General features: G+C 38.2%; 1 protein-coding gene across 1 annotated transcript; it reads left to right on the forward strand.

Moving 5' to 3' along the window:
• Positions 1-14059: 14059 nt before the first annotated feature.
• fndc5a (fibronectin type III domain containing 5a) lies at positions 14060-19924 on the forward strand. The gene is made up of 5 exons (XM_056760062.1): positions 14060-14602; positions 16542-16657; positions 18057-18255; positions 18416-18505; positions 18611-19924. Exons 1-5 carry the CDS (start codon positions 14533-14535, stop codon positions 18748-18750), a joined length of 615 nt encoding a protein of 204 aa, XP_056616040.1. The 5' UTR covers positions 14060-14532; the 3' UTR covers positions 18751-19924.
• The last annotated feature ends 1818 nt before the right edge of the window (positions 19925-21742 follow it).

Below are 21742 nucleotides of genomic sequence, written 5' to 3' on the forward strand. Positions count from 1 at the left end.
TGTTGAACTACAAAAAAATATGTACAAATTGTGCATCGATGCAATACTTCAAATTGTACTTCTTAAAACATGTCCCATCAGTATGTTTTGTGATTCCTGTTTTTTTAAATTCAAACGGGAAAAAGACATTAATCATTAACAAACATTTAGCCATATTTTAATGTAATGTGCCACAGAAAAAAAACACTAAAGGAAATAGCTATGAATAAAAACAAAACTTCAGACATATATATATATATATATATATATATATATATATATATGTGTGTGTTTGTGTGTGTGTGTGTGTGTGTGTGTGGGTGGTTGGTTGTGTAGCTCAATGTGGAGTTAGTGATTTATTAACTTCACCCACTTGAAACAATGACGTTAACTAAACTACATCATGACAAGCACAGTGTGAACTGCCCCAAGCTTTTTATAACCGTTACTAACAAGCCCAATAACTTTCCCTAACAGAGAGAGGGGTGTGGGGGGAGGTTGAGGTAAAGTGTGCCAGCAGGCGTCTGTTATAAAAGCTTCATTCGGACTGTTGCAACATCATAAATTACAGCCAAACTAGAAGAGAAGAGAAAGAATGATTCTCCAGAGGCTGAGGAAAGAGGAGGGGGATCGGCTCTTTGATCATCGTGACATTATGAGCCTTTTAAGAAATGCAAAGAATTCCCTTACAACACCGTCAAAATGTGCAGGAAATAAAATTTAAACTCTTTAATACTTCCAAGGTTTTTTCTAGATAGCAATGATAAGAAAGAAAAAAAAATGATGTTTCATTACCTGTAGCTTTCCTGTAACTCAGTGGTAAGAGCATTGCTTTAACAACGCAAGGTTGTGGGTTCAATCCCAGGGGATTCCAAATACCTATCTATAAATGTATAGGACAATATAATGTTAGTTGCTTTAGATAAAAGTGTCTGCCAAATGCGTAAATGTAAATTACCAGGGTAAAGACACACGTATCTAAAAAGATCTCACAGTGAACTTAAATATTACCTAGTCAAATTCTTCCAAGACCAACTGATTTGACCCACATTACATTTAAATCCCTATTATACAGACAGATTTTCTACTTCTCTGAACTTTTTTCCAAAAAACATCTAGTTGCTTACAGTCTAAAGCAGCGATTCCCAACCTTTTTCATTCCAGGACCCACCTATAGACAGGTATAGACACCAAAATATTTTTTATGTAAATATGGGGAGAAAACACACAGTCATCCTCTTAAAATAGAGTTTGTATTTTCTAAATAGAATAAATTACATTTAAGATGAAACACCAAATTATCTCATGGTAAAATATGAAAAAAATGTGACTTTCCACGACCCACCTCATGCCACCGTGCGACCCACAAGTGGGTCCCGACCCACAGTTTGAAAACCCCTGGTCTAAAGTGTGGTAGTCAGTGTTCGGTAAGATACTCTGAAAATGTAAGGTTGATGTCAACTCCACTTTTGCACACACATATATTACACAAAGTTTTTTTGGTTTATTACAACAGAAGTAACTGTAATTAAATAACAGAAAAAATAAGACTAATCCCTTACTTTACTTTTTCAAAGGAAAAGTAATTAAATTACAGTAACTAATTATTTAGTAACTAGTTACACCCAACACAGGTGGTAGTCTTTTAAAAGACTCCATAAAGATCAAACGCTTTAAGTTGGTTGAAAAGACATTTTTGAACACCATAAAATAACATGCAAAACAAAGAACAGAACTGATTCAGAAACATCCAGAAGCTTAACATACATGAACTCTTCCTTTAAAAACAGCTGCAGAAAAACGAAGAGACCATTTCAAATGTTAACTTAATCATAATTTCTAGATGCATCGTGATCATTTCTGTCCAGTGTCTGTTGAATTTCAACAAAATCAAACATCAAGAGTGACAAAGTCATCCGACAGCAAATGTGAAAGACTGGCAGCACGACAAGACACGTGAAAACTGTGATCAAAATCTAGGTTAACAGAATAAAAAACTTTTCCTAAATACGTGTAGTAATATGATTGTTGTATTGCAATTTGAGAGCAAAATTGTAAGTTCACAAAATGAAAAAAAAGTGAATATTTTCCCTAAACACATCATTTTTTTAGTGTTTGTTTGCTTATTTCATAACAACAGTCCGATTTAAAATCACATCCACACACAGAGGCAGTGGTGACTTAACAAAACATCTGTTACAAACTCTCGTCTTTAACACTCAGTGTGTTTAAACATCAGGAAGTGGCTTTGAATCCAAATGAAGAGATCAGCCCGACACACACACACGGACACGGTCACAACACACAGATGGTCATGCGTTACGATGAGGGCAGATTGTGTTAACCTCCTGCACAAACACACTCAACAGAAGGAGGGAGAGGGGAGAGAGAGAGAGAGAGAGAGAGAGAGCACAAGGAGACTGAATAAATAATCATCATTTCACATATCAGTTTTCCAGATTACAAACATACCTCTCTAGATCCATCCCTTTAATAAGAGCATCTATCATAAACTGATGATATGTGACTGATTCATAAAATGAATCAGGAATAATATCTATTATAACACTTCCTGTCCTCATGTCTCTGACCAGATCTCACATCTTTTCGTGTCTCTTAAAATCTTGAATGTTTAGGTCTAATGTGAGTTCTTTGACTAAAGTGTCAACAGAACCGCTGACGTACAATACGTCTGTAGTCCAGAGAACCTGCTAATGAGTGAGCAAATGATAAAATACTTGCATGAGGTCTCTTGACTAAAAGTGTGTCTAGCAAGCAAATCAAATTATCTGACACATCTCGATGTGTAAAACAGAATACTGTATGTTTTCATTGACTTCATTAAAGTCATATACGCCAATACGCTCGACTAAGTGTCACTAATTCATCTCATCTCCTTGAAAATCAAGCTCACACCTCCACACATTAATCATCCTCAAATGAGACTGAGTACAGTGGCCACCAACTCGAGGGTTTTTGTGAGGCGTGACCTCCGGGTCAACGAGGAATGACTGAAAGCAGGTCTGTCACTGTCCACAGACAAAGCAGACAGTCCACGCACACTGCACACATGGGCTGCTGTAGCCCATGGCAACCACAGAATGGACACATGGCACAAGACCCCTCACAGATGGGACCTGGATTGTGTGTGTGGTGGGGGGTTGTCATGGAGAAGGAACACAAGCATAGGTAACTAGCTAAAAGGTTGGTGACAAGCACACATGAAGATAAATAGTGTGAAAAGACACGACAAGAGCGAAACCTGTCAAGAGCACGTCTGAGCGGTATTTCATATCACAGCAACGTTTCAAAATAAATGTATTTTGACTTTATTTCAGTGATGGTTAAACACCTTCCACCCCAAAAATCTTCTGTGGTTTATTGATAGGGTATTTCATATCACAGCAACGTTTCAAAATAAATGTATTTTGGACTTTATTTCAGTGATGGTTAAACACATTCCACCCGAAAAATCTTCTGTGGTTTATTGATAGATCTTTATTTAAGAGGAAGTTTTAATAGTTCATTAAAAGTTCATATGTTCTCTCAGGATCCCTATAGATAGTTTAACATTGCTACAAGTATTCCAAATAATTTGTTTACGTTAGCTACAATTAATGTGATGCATTTAAATGATGTTAATGGATGACTATAGATTAACAAAGTTCGGGAGAAGCCAGGGCATATAATTAAGACCGGCTGGTTCGCAATCAGCAATCATAGTCTCTACCCTATCAGCTCAAGCGAACCAGCACATAAATAGACAAAGATTCCTACCTGCAGACATCTCTCAAGGATTACACATCCTACCACCTCCCCGGCTCCTCCACTTGAGCGCTTGTCGATAGCAGAACTCCGGGGGGTGAGTTCTGGGTTCGGCCGTTTCCGAGCTCGGCGCACTCGCCCCTATTGGGGGGCGGGAGCGTACCGGGATCGGATGGAATCGGCGAGCTCGGAACCTGCTCCCCGGACAGCACGCCAAACACGCATACTTTTACTACTCCTGCTATCTACATTATCTGCTCAGGTGAACTCGTGAATTGTAGTTGGTATTTAAGTTGTTTCTGTAGTCAGTCATCACTGTGTGTGATGTCAGTATTTTATTTTTTTCATTGATTTATTTTTTGTAACTGATCCACACTTTGATTCTAAATATGTTTGTAAACATTTAACTTTAAAGCACAAAAAACATTAGCGTGTCTGTGATATATGTCCCTCAAATTATTGATTTTTATATATATTTTTAGATTAATTGTTCTTCATTTTTGAGCAATTTTGTTGTCATTTTATTATCTATTTATTTTAACACTACTATACGTTTCATTTATTATATTTCATTCCAGTTATAATTATACATTTTTAAGGCATTAGCTTCAATTTATAAGATAATTTTTGAGATTTATTTTTGTTCAGTTTAAGTTTTTTTTATAATATGTTAGCTTATATTTTATTTGTTTCAATAAAAATGTTTTATTAGAGTCAGTTTTAGTAGACTATATAAAACCCCTAATATGACCTAAAGAAAAGTTTACAACATCGATATTTCCGAAAAAAAAATGAATGAAAAATTGAAATACTGTTGTGACGGCCCCAAATATTTTTTTACCAACATCTTTTTAAAACATCCGTCACGCCCACATTTTTACACACCCAGTCAAGTTTGTTAAACATTAGAAGCATCATTGTCTAGTTAACACCTCATTCTAGAATCACTGTGGAGACGAACACTTGACTTCAGCCCACATGCACACTCACAGCTGTCAGCTACACACAGAAAGTGGAGATGTATGACTGCAGCACACGCCAACACAGAAGAAAAAACAAAAACACAACAGATTGGACAGAAACAGACCTGACACACACACACACCGGTGACAGTGATTAACGTGTTGTGTATGTGAAAGGGACAACAAACAGACAGCGGCTCATTTCCACAGTGTGTGTGTGTGTGAAGACACAGGAGGAGCCGTCCAATTAGAAGCTGGACACCACACGGTCGGCCGGGGGGCCGAAGGAGGGGGCGCAGGTTTTGTTGTCTTGAAAAAGTGCCATAAAACAGCTCTCCTTAATTGGTGGCCTATAAAATTAGCATCTGCAAGAGCATTAGATTTCCTCTGTCTTTGTCTGGGCTGTTGACCTCATTCAGAGCTGTTCCCTCTCTGTTATGTCTTTGCTTTTATTGAGAAACAGACTGAAACGGAGAGGAAACTGGTATATCAGGAGCATCTCTTTACTTTCGCTCGGCTGTGACGTTAGTCACGGGTGATTCTGATGTCTTTCACTACGTATGATGGTTAAGCTGTGAACCGCGTGACCTACACAGACATTCATGAACACATCATTAGCAATTTAACCACCAACAATCCTGTTAGGTGTCTTAAAACCATAAAACCACGAGGTCACGCATGAAGCTATTAACAAACTTTAGCATGCAGATCATTAGTCAAAATAGATCAATAAACTTATACTGCATCTGTTTCCTCTCCGTTCGATACTAATGCCTTTACATACTCTTAATGCTGTAGATATCAATGGAGAGCAAAGAAAACCTTTTCCTAATATCTCAGATATTTCTCCTTAGAAAAATAGTCATAAATCTGACGAATGTCTCTGTCATTAAAGTTTTAGAAGAGATGTGAACACGAGCTCAGATTTGTCAAGTCTTCCATTAAATCAATATTACTGAAGATCTCCATGTGAGCTCAAACATTTCTAAATCCAGTTTATTTTGCCCCATTTTACACCTCCCTTCAGATGTTTCAACAATTACGACAATATCTCGCTTAGATACAATTGTTTAAATCTCAGGAAGCTGAGAGTGGAAAAAATCTAAATATTGAGAAAATTGCAATTGAAGTTGTTAATCTTCAATTAAAGAGGCGCTGTGGCAGACCGTTCACTCACAAAAATAAAGTTTTTATATATTTAAGGTAGGAAATTTACAAAATATCTTCATGGAACATGATCTTTACTTAATATCCTAATGATTTTTGGCTTAAAAGAAAAATTAATAATTTTGACCTATACAATGTATTTTTGTCTTTTACTAAAAATGTTGTGGTGCTACTTAAGACACATATCGCTTATTGCTTCCTGAACTCTTTGTAAGCTGCTTCGGATAAAAGCGCCTGCTTAATGACTAAATGTACATTTAAATGTAAAATATAAACAACAGTTGTTGATCAGCCAGGTGGCCTCTCAGAATGGATAGTTCAGCTGAAATTGAAAGTTCTTTCATCTTTTATTTACTACCACGTCATTTCAAATCTGTTTGACTTTATTTCTTCTGAAGAACACAAAAGAAGATATTTTAAAGAATGTTGATAATCAAACAACAGTGAACTCCATTGACTTCCAATGTATGAACACAAAATTTCTCAAAATATCTTCTTTTGAGAAGAAGTGTCACATGCTGGTTTTGAATGACATGAGGGTTAATTAAAAATAACCTTTATTTTTGAGTAAAATATTTATTTGAGAAAACTTGTGAACCGAGTTATTTTGTAAATTCTCATAAGTCTTTACTATATTTAAATTTTGTTATGATTTTGTCCTGTAGACCATTAAGGAATGACCCAATTTATTTATTACTTAATTTGTGAATTGTTTCGTAAAAAAAGATACAATAAAAATAAATAAGAAAAAGTTTAAATCTAGCCACAAAAAGTCACAGAGCCTAGGAACTTCTTTCACAAAATTCCACCAGTTTATAAACTCATTATATTACTTCTTTATGTGTGTATTTATATTTGTAAATTTAATTTGACAGTTTTTTGTATACATCATGCATTAGCACTAGAAAACACACATCATTGTATGCTCCCCAGATGCAAGTGCTTTGGCAATACAGAAGTACGGCTCTTCTTATTTTGAGAAGAGGTTGATGTCCGTAAGACAACATCATGTTGACCCCTGGACAACATTTAAATCAACCAATCAGATTTCAGAAAAAAGTTTACAGTTTATTTTGAATGTAATCTTACAACCAGGATTAGGTGCTTCTAGAACATTGTTTTTCACTTATTATTTCACTTTGATTTGAGGGGTAAGTAAGGCTTAGGGTTGGGGTATGATGTGGGTTTACGTTTTATTAATATAAATGTTGTCCTAAGGTCAACGAAAAATATTAGCCTGAGGACATCAAGCACTTGACAAAATCAGGAAGAATATTTAGTTATTGCAGCACATTTAAGCAGACATTTCTGAGATTAAGAAGAGAGAGAGTCATATGAGTAACTCACTCACTCACTCACTCATCGTCAGGTGAAAAGCGTACTGATGTGATGGAGAGGTCACATAGAGAGGTGAGAGGTCATTCACATTCGCATACTTGAGGAAAGCAAGGAACAGGACTGGAGGAATGTAGGTGGATCTGCATTGTGATGCGTTGTGTTTCAGCTCCGCCCCCCTGCAGATCTCTTTGATGTTGAAGAGTCGAGGATGTCGCTGGATCTCTCCAGAGGTCACCTGCGCTGTGATCCCCAAAAAGTGCTCTCCTGGGGGCTCGGCAGGACGGGGATAAACTTTTGTCCCTAAAGAAAATAAACGTGCTGTTGATACGAGAACAGGGAAGGTCTTGGCAAAATCTAAACAAATAGAAGAAGAAAAGGGGGTTGCATGCTAATGAAAAATACACACTGCATAATTGAAGTGTGTGTTTGTTATTTATTTCATTTGAACAAAATTTAATTACCATTACAGCTACAGTAAAGTCACAAAGTATTTGGAAACATGTATAAAATGTCATTGTATTACCAATATATACTATAGTACACTGTGGTAAATTGTTGAGGACTGTATATATTAATTACTACACTAAATTACTGTCTATAACTGCAATAAGAAATAGACATTGTGCTCAGTTTTGTCCTCTAGTGGTTGTTTGGTGAACTGCTTCATGCCACAAATAAATGCTTTATCATGCCACAAATAAAGTACATTCAATTGAAACAATTCAAACGAGGCCTGAAATTCAGCATTTTGTTAAATCTTGCTATTAACTTTAATGATAACAGATTAGATTCAAATTTCCTCTTTATTTGAAGAAATAAAAGCGTGGCACAAATCAAATGAGAAATAGAGATGAGATGAGATGAGATGAGATAAAAGATGTATGTGGAGGACAGGGATAGAAAAGGGATATAATTCTCTCAAGAATCACGCAGGGCTCCAGCAGGGACGTGTTCATGTATTATTAAAGCATCCTCATTACAAAACTCCATCCCCGCACACATATGTGCTGAACACTGCCTCCAGTTATAGTGTTACTTTGATATTTTATCAGATGAGTAATAGGTCAAAGAAATAATGAAATATACAGATTCACACAAGTTTCCATTACTCAGGACTGACCAAAGTTTTTTTTGCAGTCTTGCTTTATGTTTGTGGCATTATGTGAAGTAATATAGTCTGTGTGAGTATAACCTTATTAAAATGATTCATATCTTTTTTAATGTCCAAGGTTTTGTATTAAAGAGAAAAAGAATGAATGTTTGCATTTGGCATATCCTTATCCCTTTTGATAACATGTTTAATTATTTTGTCATTTTATGTTAATTTAACAAAGTGTTGCACATACCATCAATTTGAAAAATGCGTATTCGGATGCAAAATATGTTGGATACATGCGCCTGGCCCAAAGTTAACTTCCAGAGTTCGTTTGGTTATAATATAACAATTGATTTTGTAAGTAATTTATATTCATATTGTATGGTATATACATTTTATTAATTTAAATTAAAACTACTCAACAGTTATTGATTCTTTGTGAAGGTCCTCTGGTAGTTACGTTTGGGCCACAAAATGTTTTTGTGTTGTTGCAGCTGAAACTGTCTTATGGACGGAAGCTACACTTATGTGTCTCTAAACAGACAGAGACTGTAACTTGTACTGACTTTGACTGAATTCTAGGATTCTGTTATTCTGTAATACGGAAAAACCATTTGAGTATCGTCATTTATTTATGTACACAAACATTTCTAGACTCGCGAGGGAGAGAGAGAGAAATCTCCTATTCAAGGTCGAGGTGAGGTATATGAAATGGCCTCAGTATGCTTTGCATCTTGACTTGCATCTCGAGTCAGTCAAATTCTATTCAAGGTTATTATTTTGTTATAATATTATATATAGTATAGTATTTTTTGCACCTAAAACCACCCCCCTGACTTAAAAGTAATGATGAAAGAGAGATACTTGCCTTAAGAAGGAAAAAAGAGAACAATCTGACAGTCCCGATCATCTTCAACGCTCCGTGAGTTGTCCCAGAAACACAAGACATCCATTCCAACCTTCAGAACGTCCGTTGCAATCTGTCTGAGATGTGAAAGCTATCTGGAAAACAAACATCTTGTCTTGTTTGTGTAAACTCATCAAAAACTCCTGACAGTGAAATATGTTTGCTTACGGTTCATTATTTCACAGTTGTTTTTAAGATGATGTAGAAAAAAATTCAAACCAGATCAAAGTGAGATCACACAGATTCAATTCAGTTCTATTTATATAGCACTTTTCACAATGTTTAACTGTTGCAAAGCAGATTTACAGAAAGAAAGAAAAAAATATACAAAAGTTAGTATTCGTTTTAAAACAACAAGGGTCCATCTTTGCTCATGATTGTCGACGGAGATGCTGGAGCTGGGATGATCAGTTAAGTTCACAGGATCTCGCAGGAGGATGGCACAGATGACATGGGAGGAGAAACAATTCAGCAAGGATTTACAAAAGAAAAACGTAATTAAAACACCAAATAAACTGGGAAATGTGAAATCAGGGGTAAGTTGTCACACGTACAAGAGCGGTTACAAAATCATGATGCCAATGGAACTTGGTTTAATTTTGGCGGACAGACTTGTAAAAAAAGTTGTTTTTACATGTGTAGTCCTTGTGACAACTAGCCCCGGTCTTCCCTAACAAGTCTACTCTGCATTGCTGCGCTGAAGTGTTTGATATTAAATTTAAGCCTTTTTGAAAAAAGTATGTACACGTATGGGGTATGGGCGAGATTCAGCCATCAATATTACTCCCAGAGTATGAAAGGAATAACTCGACAGCTTTGTGCAGAATTGTTGTATGATTTATAACAGTGAGTGCAGATGGCCTGCAGGGTCTCCGTGGAGACGGATGCTGGTGACAGCACGAGACTGTGGGTGGTCTGGGGATGAACCCAAACATAAAGAACATCAACATTGTAACTCATTACTATTCACCTACCAATAGCATATCACACCTGCACACAGAACACCTGTGATGGAGATATGAATCATTATGCGTTCATTAATAACACTGGCTATGGGCAAATATACATATAGTTCATTCAACAGAAAACAAAATACAAACTTTATTTGTAACGTATGCAAAGCCTTGCTAAGTCTCTCCTCTTTATTTTGCGTTCTGTTATGAGCCCATCTTCGTACGCAAAGTCTTTCTCTATCTCCCCTTCCCGGGATGCAAAAATGCAAATAAGTGTGTCAGATAAACAATAAACAATGAAATATCGTCCTCCCGTGGCCTCTGTCCTTCCCGCTTTGATCTGTGTGTTTGCATTGTTGTTCTCCTGAAAGCCTCTTTAATCACGCAACGACCAGCCTTTCACATCTGACTTCATCAAAAGCTTTGTGATGACTACAGGAACACAGTGTGCAGAGATCACATATGATACATCCACAACCCAATTAACATACAGAGATAGCATAAAAAAGAAATGCATCTACTGTACATCAAATTGTTTTTTTGTGAACGGTAAAATAAAACTCATAGAGACACATCATCCAGATCTATAATCAGTCAGTCACACAAACAAACGTCTAAACAGCTTTGAACGCAAAGAAACATCAGCAGGTTTTGACTTTGAGAGCTGATGAGATTGTACCATTCATTTTCCAAACCTGCTTCTCGCACAAAACACACGACAAGTGCAAAGAATCTCCTTAAGTCTCCTTTCATTAATTACGTCCGCTCTGACAGCTTTCGCCTCGACCCATTCATTTTCCTAACCACCGACACAAGCTTTTAGATTCTGGCTAAGTAAATTCAGCCTTTCTGCAGTAAATGAGATTAAAACAGCATCCGTTTCCCTTTCACAACACAAAATAATTATCTGACAGTGTGGTTCAATGTGTTTAAATTTTACTTGTTTAGTATTGCAAAATTAGCACATAGAAAGACTAAAGTGTCATTTTGTGTTGTCGCAGTCAAAAGGAGTGTTATTCGTGAGAGAGAGAGAGTAACTACAGTTCCTGAGGTAGTGGCGTTAAATGATTCATGTCTTCAATGATTCATAGTTTCAAGATGTGGTGTGCTTCAGGACATAAACTTATTCAGTTTAACAGCTTATGTAATGGTTTGCGTGAGATGTGAGAGCTTCCCCCTTTGAGCTTCACAAAAACTTGATGTGTCTTTCATCTTTATTCAGTAACACCAGAGAGAGTTTGAGTTAGCAGTAAGCGTTTGCTGTGTGGGACGTTTAGAATGAGCTGATGATGAACAGTCAGACTTGCAGGTTAACCACTCATACACAACACTAAACAAAAAAGTTTTTATATATATACCTTATCTCATTCGGCAAAGAAGCTAAAAGGCGACGACATCTTAGTCCCTTGCAGCCACCGTAGTGCTTCGAAAGGGAGGGGTGGAGTGAGACATTTGCAATTATCAACCTCACCACTAGGTGCCACTAAAACCACCACATTGCTTCTTTAAAGATGGGGTAACCAATGCAGTTCCTGCCGACTTCATGTTATTCTTAAGTACCTAAACAGTAGTATTGCATAGTCGTATCTTCGAAGAGTATTTAGTATAAATGTATAAAAGAGAGATACAGCTGTACGATTATTTTTGGAAAAAGTTGAGCTGCTGGAGGCGGGCAGTGGGACGGTTCATCGCTTCATTGTGTTGTTAACATTATGCACGTACACCGATTGCCAACAAAACACAGACGTATGACTTAGTTTGACGTGCTGTTCATGTCCGGCATCTTTTAGCAATGGGACTGCACCATCAGTTTCAAACAATCTCCAAATCCAGCGTTATATCAACTGTTTATATAACAATTATCACTGAAATGCAGAGAATGAACAAAATGTCTAAACTTCCGTTAGCCGAGTGAAGCGGTAAGGATGGGCGTGCTCTTTCTATCAGGCTAGCGCATGGTCGTGCTTTTCCAGGAGGATGGCTAGGAAAAGGAATAGGATCCCTGTTACGAAACAATTCATATTGACCATGTTGTGCATGAGAAGTCAGCACGTTCAACAGTGTAAAGAAGTCCGAATGCATGAAATAGACGGATAAACACGTTTATCGTCAGTAGAGACAACAACATTTGCTCAAAGTTCCAAAAAAACGAATTCTATCACTTACTCGGCCTCACATTATTCTAAACACGTATGAACGCACAGAACCCATTTTTGAAGAACATCCTGACACGTCCTCCATTAGTGCCACATTTAATCCAAGATCTACCACCAATGGAAAAAAGCTCCAACACTCACTCTCTGTACGGTTAGGTTGGCATGACAGGACATAAATATTTGAGATGTGAGATGAGGGACATGTGATGTTTCATCTTTGCAATCCTGCCCCCGACACAAATGCAACTCTGTGGAAACACGTACACGTGCAGACACACACGTACACACACGTCATCACATTCAATACACACACATGTCTGAGCGTCCGGTCATCACTTTCAAGCGCTGCTTTTTGGCCAAAATGTTCATATCTGTGTGCAATGGATTTACATAAAGCCAAAGCATTATTTCTTGCCAAAAACAGAAAAACGCAGGCACGGTTTCTGTGTGGGTCACTCAACTACCTAGAAACACCTTGTGTAAAGGATGGCTGGAGCAAAAGGAGGTGGTGAAGAACAACGCTTGTTATATAACAACCCCAAACAGAGTCGTAATGAAGAGTGATAGATTCTGTGTCTGAATATCTGAAACCAACAGAAGCCAGAAATAAATTGTATTTATTGTATCACAATAAATACATACATTTTGGGCTGTTTGAAGCTCAAGTTGAAATGGAAAGATTGTATGATAATTGATTTGAATAATTTCTTAAACAAAGGTATGAAATAATTGTATTTAACCGCTTCTGACCCAGAACAGTGTGGTTAATCCAAACTGATTTAATTTCTTGCTGCTCTTGTGTGCATGTAAGACGCTTTGAGAGGATCTGGCACAGACTGACAGTCCCACAGAGAAAATGCCCAAGGCATCAGCATAACTGTTTTTACAGAACGCAAAATAGTGCAACAAACCAGCTAAAATTGGTTGAGCCATCAACAAATCTCTTTAGGAACTGTAAACATAAGGCAGCATATCTACTTTGTAGATGGATCAACCCTTGACCACCTTCTATCTTGGGAAGGCTTAAACTTCTCTGTGGGATCCAATGTAAGTCGTACCCAAAAAAGCTAAAAGGCGCAGTGGAGGGACCACAGAGGTCATCTTATGCTATAGTGAGGAAGCTACTTAATTGTTGACATTGTTGCCCCTATAGGACATATTTGGTAATAACCATGTCCATTTACCCAAAGGACTCTTCCAAACGACCCCATCCCAGTGTTTCTGTATAACACAGTCATATTACACAGCTTCCGTCCATTCTTTTTCTCCAAGTTAAAAAAATATTTGGATGGTGCATTCATCTGATCAATGCTTTGAAAACGTGAAAAACGTGAAATCGAGTCCCCTGTGTCTTATAACCAAGCTGATCAGATAACTGGGCCTTCTTCCTCGAGCAGGCTTTCAAAAAACTCAGCCCGCCGGTAGACTGAGCTAGTTGTTGAAAATCAGATGATAGCTCCAAAGAACGAGTCAAGTGACATTGAGAGTGTACTGCTGAATGAACTGTCTTGTCTTAAACTTCCCAAAGGATTCCTTAAAAAAACTGATTTGCACTTTGGTTTTGTTGAACATAAAAAAAGTTTGCAGCGTACAATATACTAGGATCAGTAAACCCCACAGGTGTAATGTGACACTAAAATTATTTTTAAAAAAGTAAAATCTATCTTGCCTAGCTAAAGATATAACATTATCACGTGAGCGCATCCAATAATTAATATCATCGCTCACAAAAGGTGGAACATTAGACATTTTGGGAAAGGAACGCACGCGACCCAAACAAGCAAAAAACTAAAGACAGAAAAGCAAGGGACAAAAGAAAAGGATGAACTCACAGCACTCCGTCAGATCACATTCAACCACTCATGCACCGGAAGTGAGAGAGAGAGATAGAGAGAGAGAGAGAGAGAGACGACCAAGACACCACACCGTCACCTTCATATAGTTTAAAGCCTCTCAGTGCAGCACTTCGTTTTAAACGACAGTCGTATGAAAACCCATAGACACAGAAGGAAAGCGTTGTCATGAAATTCTTCGCGCTAGCATCCGCTGAGCTCGAGGACGTCACGCGGTCATGAGACGCGCGTGTCGGGCTGATGCCGAGCGCTGTCCGCGGTGCTGAAATCAAGCGCGTTCACTCCAGACAGCGACATTTATCGACGTGGATGCGAGTCGTGTAGATGAGATTTCACGTCCAGCCTCCGTGGGAAGGATGAGGGGATTCTTCATGCCCACGCCGCTGCTCGTATTGAGCTGCTTTGGAGCGTCGTGGGTCGTCGCTGGTAAGTTATTCACAATAATCCATTTGTAGATTGAGGCTGTTGCTCGCTGATCACTGAATGTCTCTTTGATTTCGACATCCAGTGAGGAATAACAATCTGTTTATGTGGTCACATTGAACGCTTCATATAGCGTGTTTTATGACGTGTATTTGCAACAAGCACACATGTAATTCACACACAGCACGCACGCACGCACGCACACACACACACACACAGAGAAAACCTAAACCACACACTTGTTGCGTAACAACACGCACGGATGGACACATCATAATTTGACCATTATGTATCTGTTAAAATTCAGCAACAGTGATTTTATACTGCATTGCTGTTGCCACCTAATTGAAGCATGACATGTATGTTGAACCATAAAAAAGTTCCCCCTGGTAGAGACAAAGCCAGCAGCCAACACATTAACTCAAGTGCCTATAAATTTTTTAGCCCTATAGCAAAGAGGGAAAAGCCATGGAACAGTGTGTAAATGGCTACTGGCAGCAGAGACTGTCAGTTCTTGGATGCTTTTAAAGGTTCCACAGACAGAAACAACACACACACATACACACAATAATAATAATAATTCACTGACCAGCACTACACACAGACACAAGAGTGCAATATAACAGTATACATGCACAATAATGTTGTTCGTGCACATGAACAAACGGCATCAAAATGAGTCCAAAGGCAACACGGAATTTAATCTCGATAAACATTCCTGGTCTTATTGTGCACAAATCATCAGTGTGCATCATTTTAAAGACAAGTGTTATCTCTTTTCTCCAAATGTAAAACTCGTTGTTTCTGAATTGATTTTGATTTCAGTTAAAGTAACAGTATACCTTTCCTTTCCAACCACCCACATCCATTTGTGTGACGCTCACTTTTCACGATGTACACAATTCCTGATGGACTGTAATTGGCACAAGAAGAGATTTCCACTGACTTGCTTCACCGTGGCAACAAAGCTTTAGATTCGCATTGGAAGGTTGTTTCCCTGTGAGTTTCCTACTTAAAATACTAACAAAACAAGCGCTTGACGTTGCACTGGTGATTATACAGTATTTACATTTAGCTGACACGTTTATGTCATGATTCTGCCTCATCATGTCATATCTTTCTTGGTCTAGTGGCAGGATCATGACAGAGCCTCATGTTTTGTGTGGAGAGAGACATATCATTGTTGTCTCAAGACAATATGCGCTCTCTCCGGTCTAGTCTATGACCCCGCCCCTCTCGTTCCCTCATCATCTTTCCATCATAGTTGTTTCCCTGCACCTGCCTTCTGTCAATCTACCCTTGTTAGTTTCCCCTTATAATGCCCTCATGTCTATTGTCATGTGCTCGTTTGTATTGTCTGCTAGTGTATACCTCTGCTTACCAGGTCGTACTAGTTCTTGTTACTTCGTGTTGCTTGTTCCTGCCTGTTTATACCTTGTGGATTTGTTGATTAGCAGAACACCTCTGATAGGTCTTTATTGGATTCATTGAGCCATTAAATTCCTTAACAGTTCACGGTTATAAGCTGCAGTTTCCCACAGGTCATTATGTCATCATGGTGGCGTTCATGAGGCTCATAAATACCATAATTCCCAAAGAGGCTTCATTAGTACTGGACGACACAGCCTTAATGAACTCTTCCTAAGTAATCACACATTTCTTTCACACGGGAGAACAGCGAACAGCAAAAGAGAGATTTGACTAAAAGAACTATCGGACTGTCTGAAACCATCTTCACATCCTCAGCCTGAAGCGAAACTGTGAAGTCTAACCATTTAAATAAATGACACATTTGTGAACAGAGTCAACCTTTTCTGTCCTACATATTATGATTCTGTGAAAGTTTGGCATCGTGGGAAGGTTACCTTGTCATAACTGTATGAGATGATTTATTTAAAAGAACAGACCGAATATCTCTCTCTCTCTGTTTCGGCATTTCCAGACAGCTTGGTAGCTCCAGTGAACGTGTCGATCAGAGATCTGAAGTCCAGCTATGCTCTTCTCACATGGGACACGCCAGACGGGGAGTCAGTCATTGGATTTGCCATCACACAGCAGGTACTCAGAGAGAGAGAGAGAGAGAGAGAGAGAGAGAGAGAACTCTTTTTCTGTTTATATTGAGATGTATATATATATATTTTTACTTATAGACTTTTAATTTTATTCTATCTTATTTTTTATCTTAATCTGCATTTGTGCATGTCTATATTTAATCTTGTGCTTTGGCAATGTAAATTTTCTTTTATCATGCCAATAAAGCTCCTTTGAATCTTGAGAGGGGGGGGAGAGGGAGAGCACAAGGATTCAAAAACAAGGAAAAAGAGCATAAATAAGTAAACATTCTTAAATAGAGATTACGTATTTTTGAACGCAAACACCAGAAGTGAGTTAGCATTGTAGGACTTCCGGATCCATCGCTCCAAAGTCTATGGGTTTTTTGAATGGGTTGTCGTTAAATCGCCAGAAATAAGGTCTGGGGTTTACAAAACCTCTAAGTATTTTCACGTTTTATTGTATGACATAAAACACACCAATTATCCGCTTGTGATTTTTTTAAGTTTTAAAAATGTCGGTTGATAAGTTGCTCGAAGTGACTTCTTACTTTGGCGGGGACGTTTGACGTCATCGCACATATAAAGCTCACAAGTAATGCAACATGGACACACAACTCTTAAAACCCAGATGCAGGGTAATTAATTACCAGGCAACACATTTTTATACAAGAGTTGTCGGAGGCTTGGTGGTGGTGACGTTTATATCAAGCGACCTTAAGTCTGTTTATAGCATCGTGTTAGCTTTTTACTTCTGCAGATTGTACTTCAGCTTTAAAAGTAACAAATATTGTGTTAGTGTGTAAAGATTATCTTGATAGACAAAACGTATAAATATCATAAACCTTTGTTGATCACAGAGCTTAATTTTTGCGATCTTCTAAAAGTCTGGGAAAATGCATAGGCTTTCGGTCGAGGGAACCTCTGCAGCGCTAGGTTTTGGGTTAGCCTACAAAAAATATATTTCTCTGCGGTTTTCTATAGCACAGGGCTGCGTTTCCCGATAACGTTCTCTCTAGCGCGTTATGAAGACTCTTAGGTACACCTTAACTAGAATTATACTTTTCTAGGAGTGTTTCCCGATCTATACCTTAGTTAGGAGGTTACTTTCTTACATCCCAAGTTAGCTGCTGTACATGGTGGAGGTGCTGAATTAATGGATATCGATCGTCCGACAATCAATTATTCACTCTGTAATGCATTATGTGAGGTAATTGCGTTCTATGTAAAATAATCTGTTGTGTGCACAACTCCAAAGAAACCTCAGCAGAACAGAGACAGCTGTTATTCACAAAGAATTTATGAGCTTTAGCATTCGTAAGTGTCTAAAATTGTGTCACAATCACTCTGCAGTGGATCTGGAAAAACGCATAACATTGGGCTTAATGATGACTTATGTTTACCAGAAAAAAGACATGCACATGCTGCGGTTCATCCAGGAAGTGAACACCACTATGAGGAGCTGTGCATTGTGGGATTTGGAGGCAGACACAGACTACATTGTGCACGTTCAATCCATCAGCGTAAGCGGACCGAGTCCTGTCAGTGAACCGCTGCAGTTCAGATCCCCGAGAGAAGCAAAAACACAAGGATCCGAAAGCAAAGGTACACACCACAAACTATGAATAAATCACAATATGCACAAAAGTCAAATGAAAAAAAGAACTGGATTCTCACTACTATAATCCCTTAAGCATCATAAAAAAATGATATATACATTTTGAATGAAATTGTCCTGTCTGAATCTGATAATTGTGATTTACAGATGAAGTTACCATGGAAGAGGTAGAACAGAATGCTCAGCTGAGGGCAGTAGAGCTCATCATCATCGTGGTGGTTCTGATCATGTGGGCCGGTGAGATGGTCATGACATCATTTCAAGTTTGCATGATCTCGGGATTCAAATACATCAAGTGAATGTGATGTTTTTCAGTATTAAATGTTTATTACCTTTGTCCAGGTGTGATTGTTCTCTTCTGCCGTCAGTATGACATCATCAAAGACAACGAACCGAATAATAATAAGGATAAAGCCAAGAACTCATCGGAGTGCAGTACCCCAGAGCATCCATCAGGTGGACTGCTGCGGAGCAAAGTATAACAGCCGATTCACACACTCCGTATGCAGTGCGTATGCGGTGCGTATTTTTTCACGTGCCGATGTTAAGTGATTAGATCAATCACACACCACCCGAATGCCGTGCGGCCCATCCGCTGCCTATGCGGTGCGGTACATCAGTGCAGCGATCGTTTATCTATCGAGTCTATTTTTGCTGTACAGCATGGACTGTTTTAAAGTGATAGCACACATACTGTTTCATGCTCAAAATGAACACGAGTTGACACAGAAATGCAGTAATTTCACCATAAATGCATACAACCAGCATTGAGAAGACAATTGTATTCTTTGCATCCAAACTCTTCAATATACTGGTATATTTAACTTATCATTTTATTCGTATATGCTGCGATGTAAAGAAGCTTTATTTACCAATGGCTACTCGCAGAGTGAACTCTTCAAAGTGACACGGTATAGCTAAGAGCGCTCCAGACCAACCTTCTGTACCTATGACTTAAAGAAGGTATACTTAAATAAGAACGTTTCAGGGAACACATATTAACGATAAGGTACAGCTTAAGCGATAATGAACGATGTAACGTTAAGAAGGTGTTGTAGAGTGACAATGAAGTGTCAGTTGTTGTGATGACCTGTAGAGGGCAGGCAAATGCTGTGGGTGTTTGCTTATAAAGCAGCAGAGAAGAACTGAGCATGTGTGTTTGTGCAAATTGACTCCACCTGAGATGCGATTGAGTGTAATGCTTGTGACGCATTCTGTTGAGTAAATGCAATTGCAGGGTTGGAAAAAATAACAGGAAGTTATTGTTGTTGCACAAACCCCTCTTACTTCTCAAAAGGCACCATTGCTCTTCTAAAGATCACAGGGGTGCTGAGGTAGTGATCAACCACTATTGCCTGAGATTTTTTTTATGTGGGTCCAGTGGGGGGTTAAAGGTGGCCCTCACATGGTCAAGGAACGTGTAAAAAGGAAATGTAAGATAAACTCATTTTTCTTTTCTTCGCACTAGAAGCTCCTCTCTGGGAGCTGTGGCTCTTCTTCATTCTCTTCCTCTCTTTTCTTTTCTTTCATCTCACGTCATATCACATATATTTGGAAACTGTTTGTTGTATTATTTATATTTTAATGAATTTACTTTGTAACCATTTTACGTGTAACATTAATTTAAGTCTGTTATTAAATACTTTCATTTGCAAATCCTCAGACTAGTGTTGGTTTAGAGTTAATATTTCAACGCTCCATATTGTAATACAATATAATCATGTTATAGCAATGTATAAAGCTACATATATAGCTATAATCACTGCACTTATTTCCGTCATGTTATAAATTGCAGAAGGGTGGAAATTGACAATAAATGCACAGTGCAATGCCATCTTGCTGTTAATGCTTCTTTAGTCATTTCGGAATCCCTGTAGCCTGAACCACTATAGTGGAACCACCCTTACAGTTTGGTGCCGAAACCCGGGATCTCTTGCAGTGAGCTTTCCGAAATTGACATAATTGGAATGAGGACTTTTTACAGTTAATTATTTAACTGAGGTAAAGGCCTTCTGACCACAGAATGGATACGTCTGCTTTCATTGCTTCATGATATGGTAAAGTCTCCATTTGAGTAATTGTATGAAACAGAAATGAGAAGGATCTCAAATTGTGCAACCATTCTAAAATCATTGCAAAAAAAGTATATTTCAGAATATCTCCTCAGGGATGGAAGGGAATTCATCATATTAGGACTTATTGTTTGCTAAATGGGGCGAGAGAGTTAAAACTACACTCAGGAGAAAGGTTTAAACATTAATCTTAAGGTTGGACTACTGCAATGCTCTCCTTGCTGGTCTTCCTGCAAAGGCTATCAAACCACTTCAGCTGGTTCAGAACGCAGAACGCCTCGTCTTCCAACAGCCCAAAAGGGCTCATGTGACACCCCTTTTCTTCTCTCTCCACTGGCTACCAGTTGAAGGCCATATCAAATTCAAGTGGCTAATGCTTGCCTACAGGACTTTCACTCGATCTGCTCCCTGAACTCTTTGTAAGTCGCTTTGGATAAAACCTCAACCTTTGTTTGACACTGAAAATGGACAACATGCACAGAACAGAACTGAAAAGTCAGACCTCTGGACAAACCTGGTCATTGTTTATTTACATAATTGTAGTTAAAATGCTAAAATAATAGAAATTGACGTTTGGGAATTATGTCGTTTCCAAAAATGTAAAAACAAACCCCTTTTTTCTTGCAACAGCTTTAAAAGCGCCAGTTCCTAGAAAACTGTTCTGCATGTTCTCATTTATAGAATGCTTTCTTTAACGGTTCATTATAGGTTTGTTTGGTTCCATAAAGAACCTTTAACATCCACGCTTTGTTGCAGAAAAGGTTCTTTGTAGTGGAAGAGGCTTCTTTCGTTCTTAAGGGGAACCAAAAATGATTTCTCTATGGCATCACTGTGAAGAACCCATCTCGGCAGATCGTGAATATTATTTTAACCAGAACTCATAGAAACAGAATCATTTGGACTGTCTAGCACTCCCTAGTTCACATAATCCGGATTTGGATTCAGTTAAGTATATTGACTTTTGATTATAGACTTGACATATCTGAGCTCAGTTTGACACATTGTCGAGATCTCTTCTGAAACTTGTTTCTCAGGAGAAATATCTGAGACGCAGAAGACTCGCATTTAATCTCAGTGACGTACAAGAATTATTTAGATATTAAAAATATATCTTCTGTGATTTTTTTCTTTCTCACAGTCCGTCACACTTATTAGTATATAGTTCTTTAAACAAACCGCATAGTGGGCTATACAAATTAAACTGTGTATTTATTCTAAATGACAATTAATCTTTTGAGAGCTCTAAAGAGTTTCATAGGGTCTAAGGAATAACCTGCCTGTCCTGGGCCCACAGATGACTTTTGTTTAGAAGATTTGAGTTAGAGCTTCTGTTCAATAGTACAGAAGTGATATTTCTGTCTTTTTTTCTCAGAAATGTTACTGTTGTCTATGGGAGAAACTT

Source organism: Triplophysa dalaica, chromosome 11 (genome assembly GCF_015846415.1).
Source record: "Triplophysa dalaica isolate WHDGS20190420 chromosome 11, ASM1584641v1, whole genome shotgun sequence".
NCBI lineage: Eukaryota > Metazoa > Chordata > Actinopteri > Cypriniformes > Nemacheilidae > Triplophysa > Triplophysa dalaica.

Coding starts and splice junctions, on each gene's coding strand:
- fndc5a (XM_056760062.1), top strand. CDS start 14,533: ATGAGGGGATTCTTCATGCCCACGCCGCTGCTCGTATTGAGCTGCTTT. Junction 14,603..16,541: donor AGCGTCGTGGGTCGTCGCTG/GTAAGTTATTCA, acceptor CGGCATTTCCAG/ACAGCTTGGTAGCTCCAGTG. Junction 18,506..18,610: donor GGTTCTGATCATGTGGGCCG/GTGAGATGGTCA, acceptor ACCTTTGTCCAG/GTGTGATTGTTCTCTTCTGC.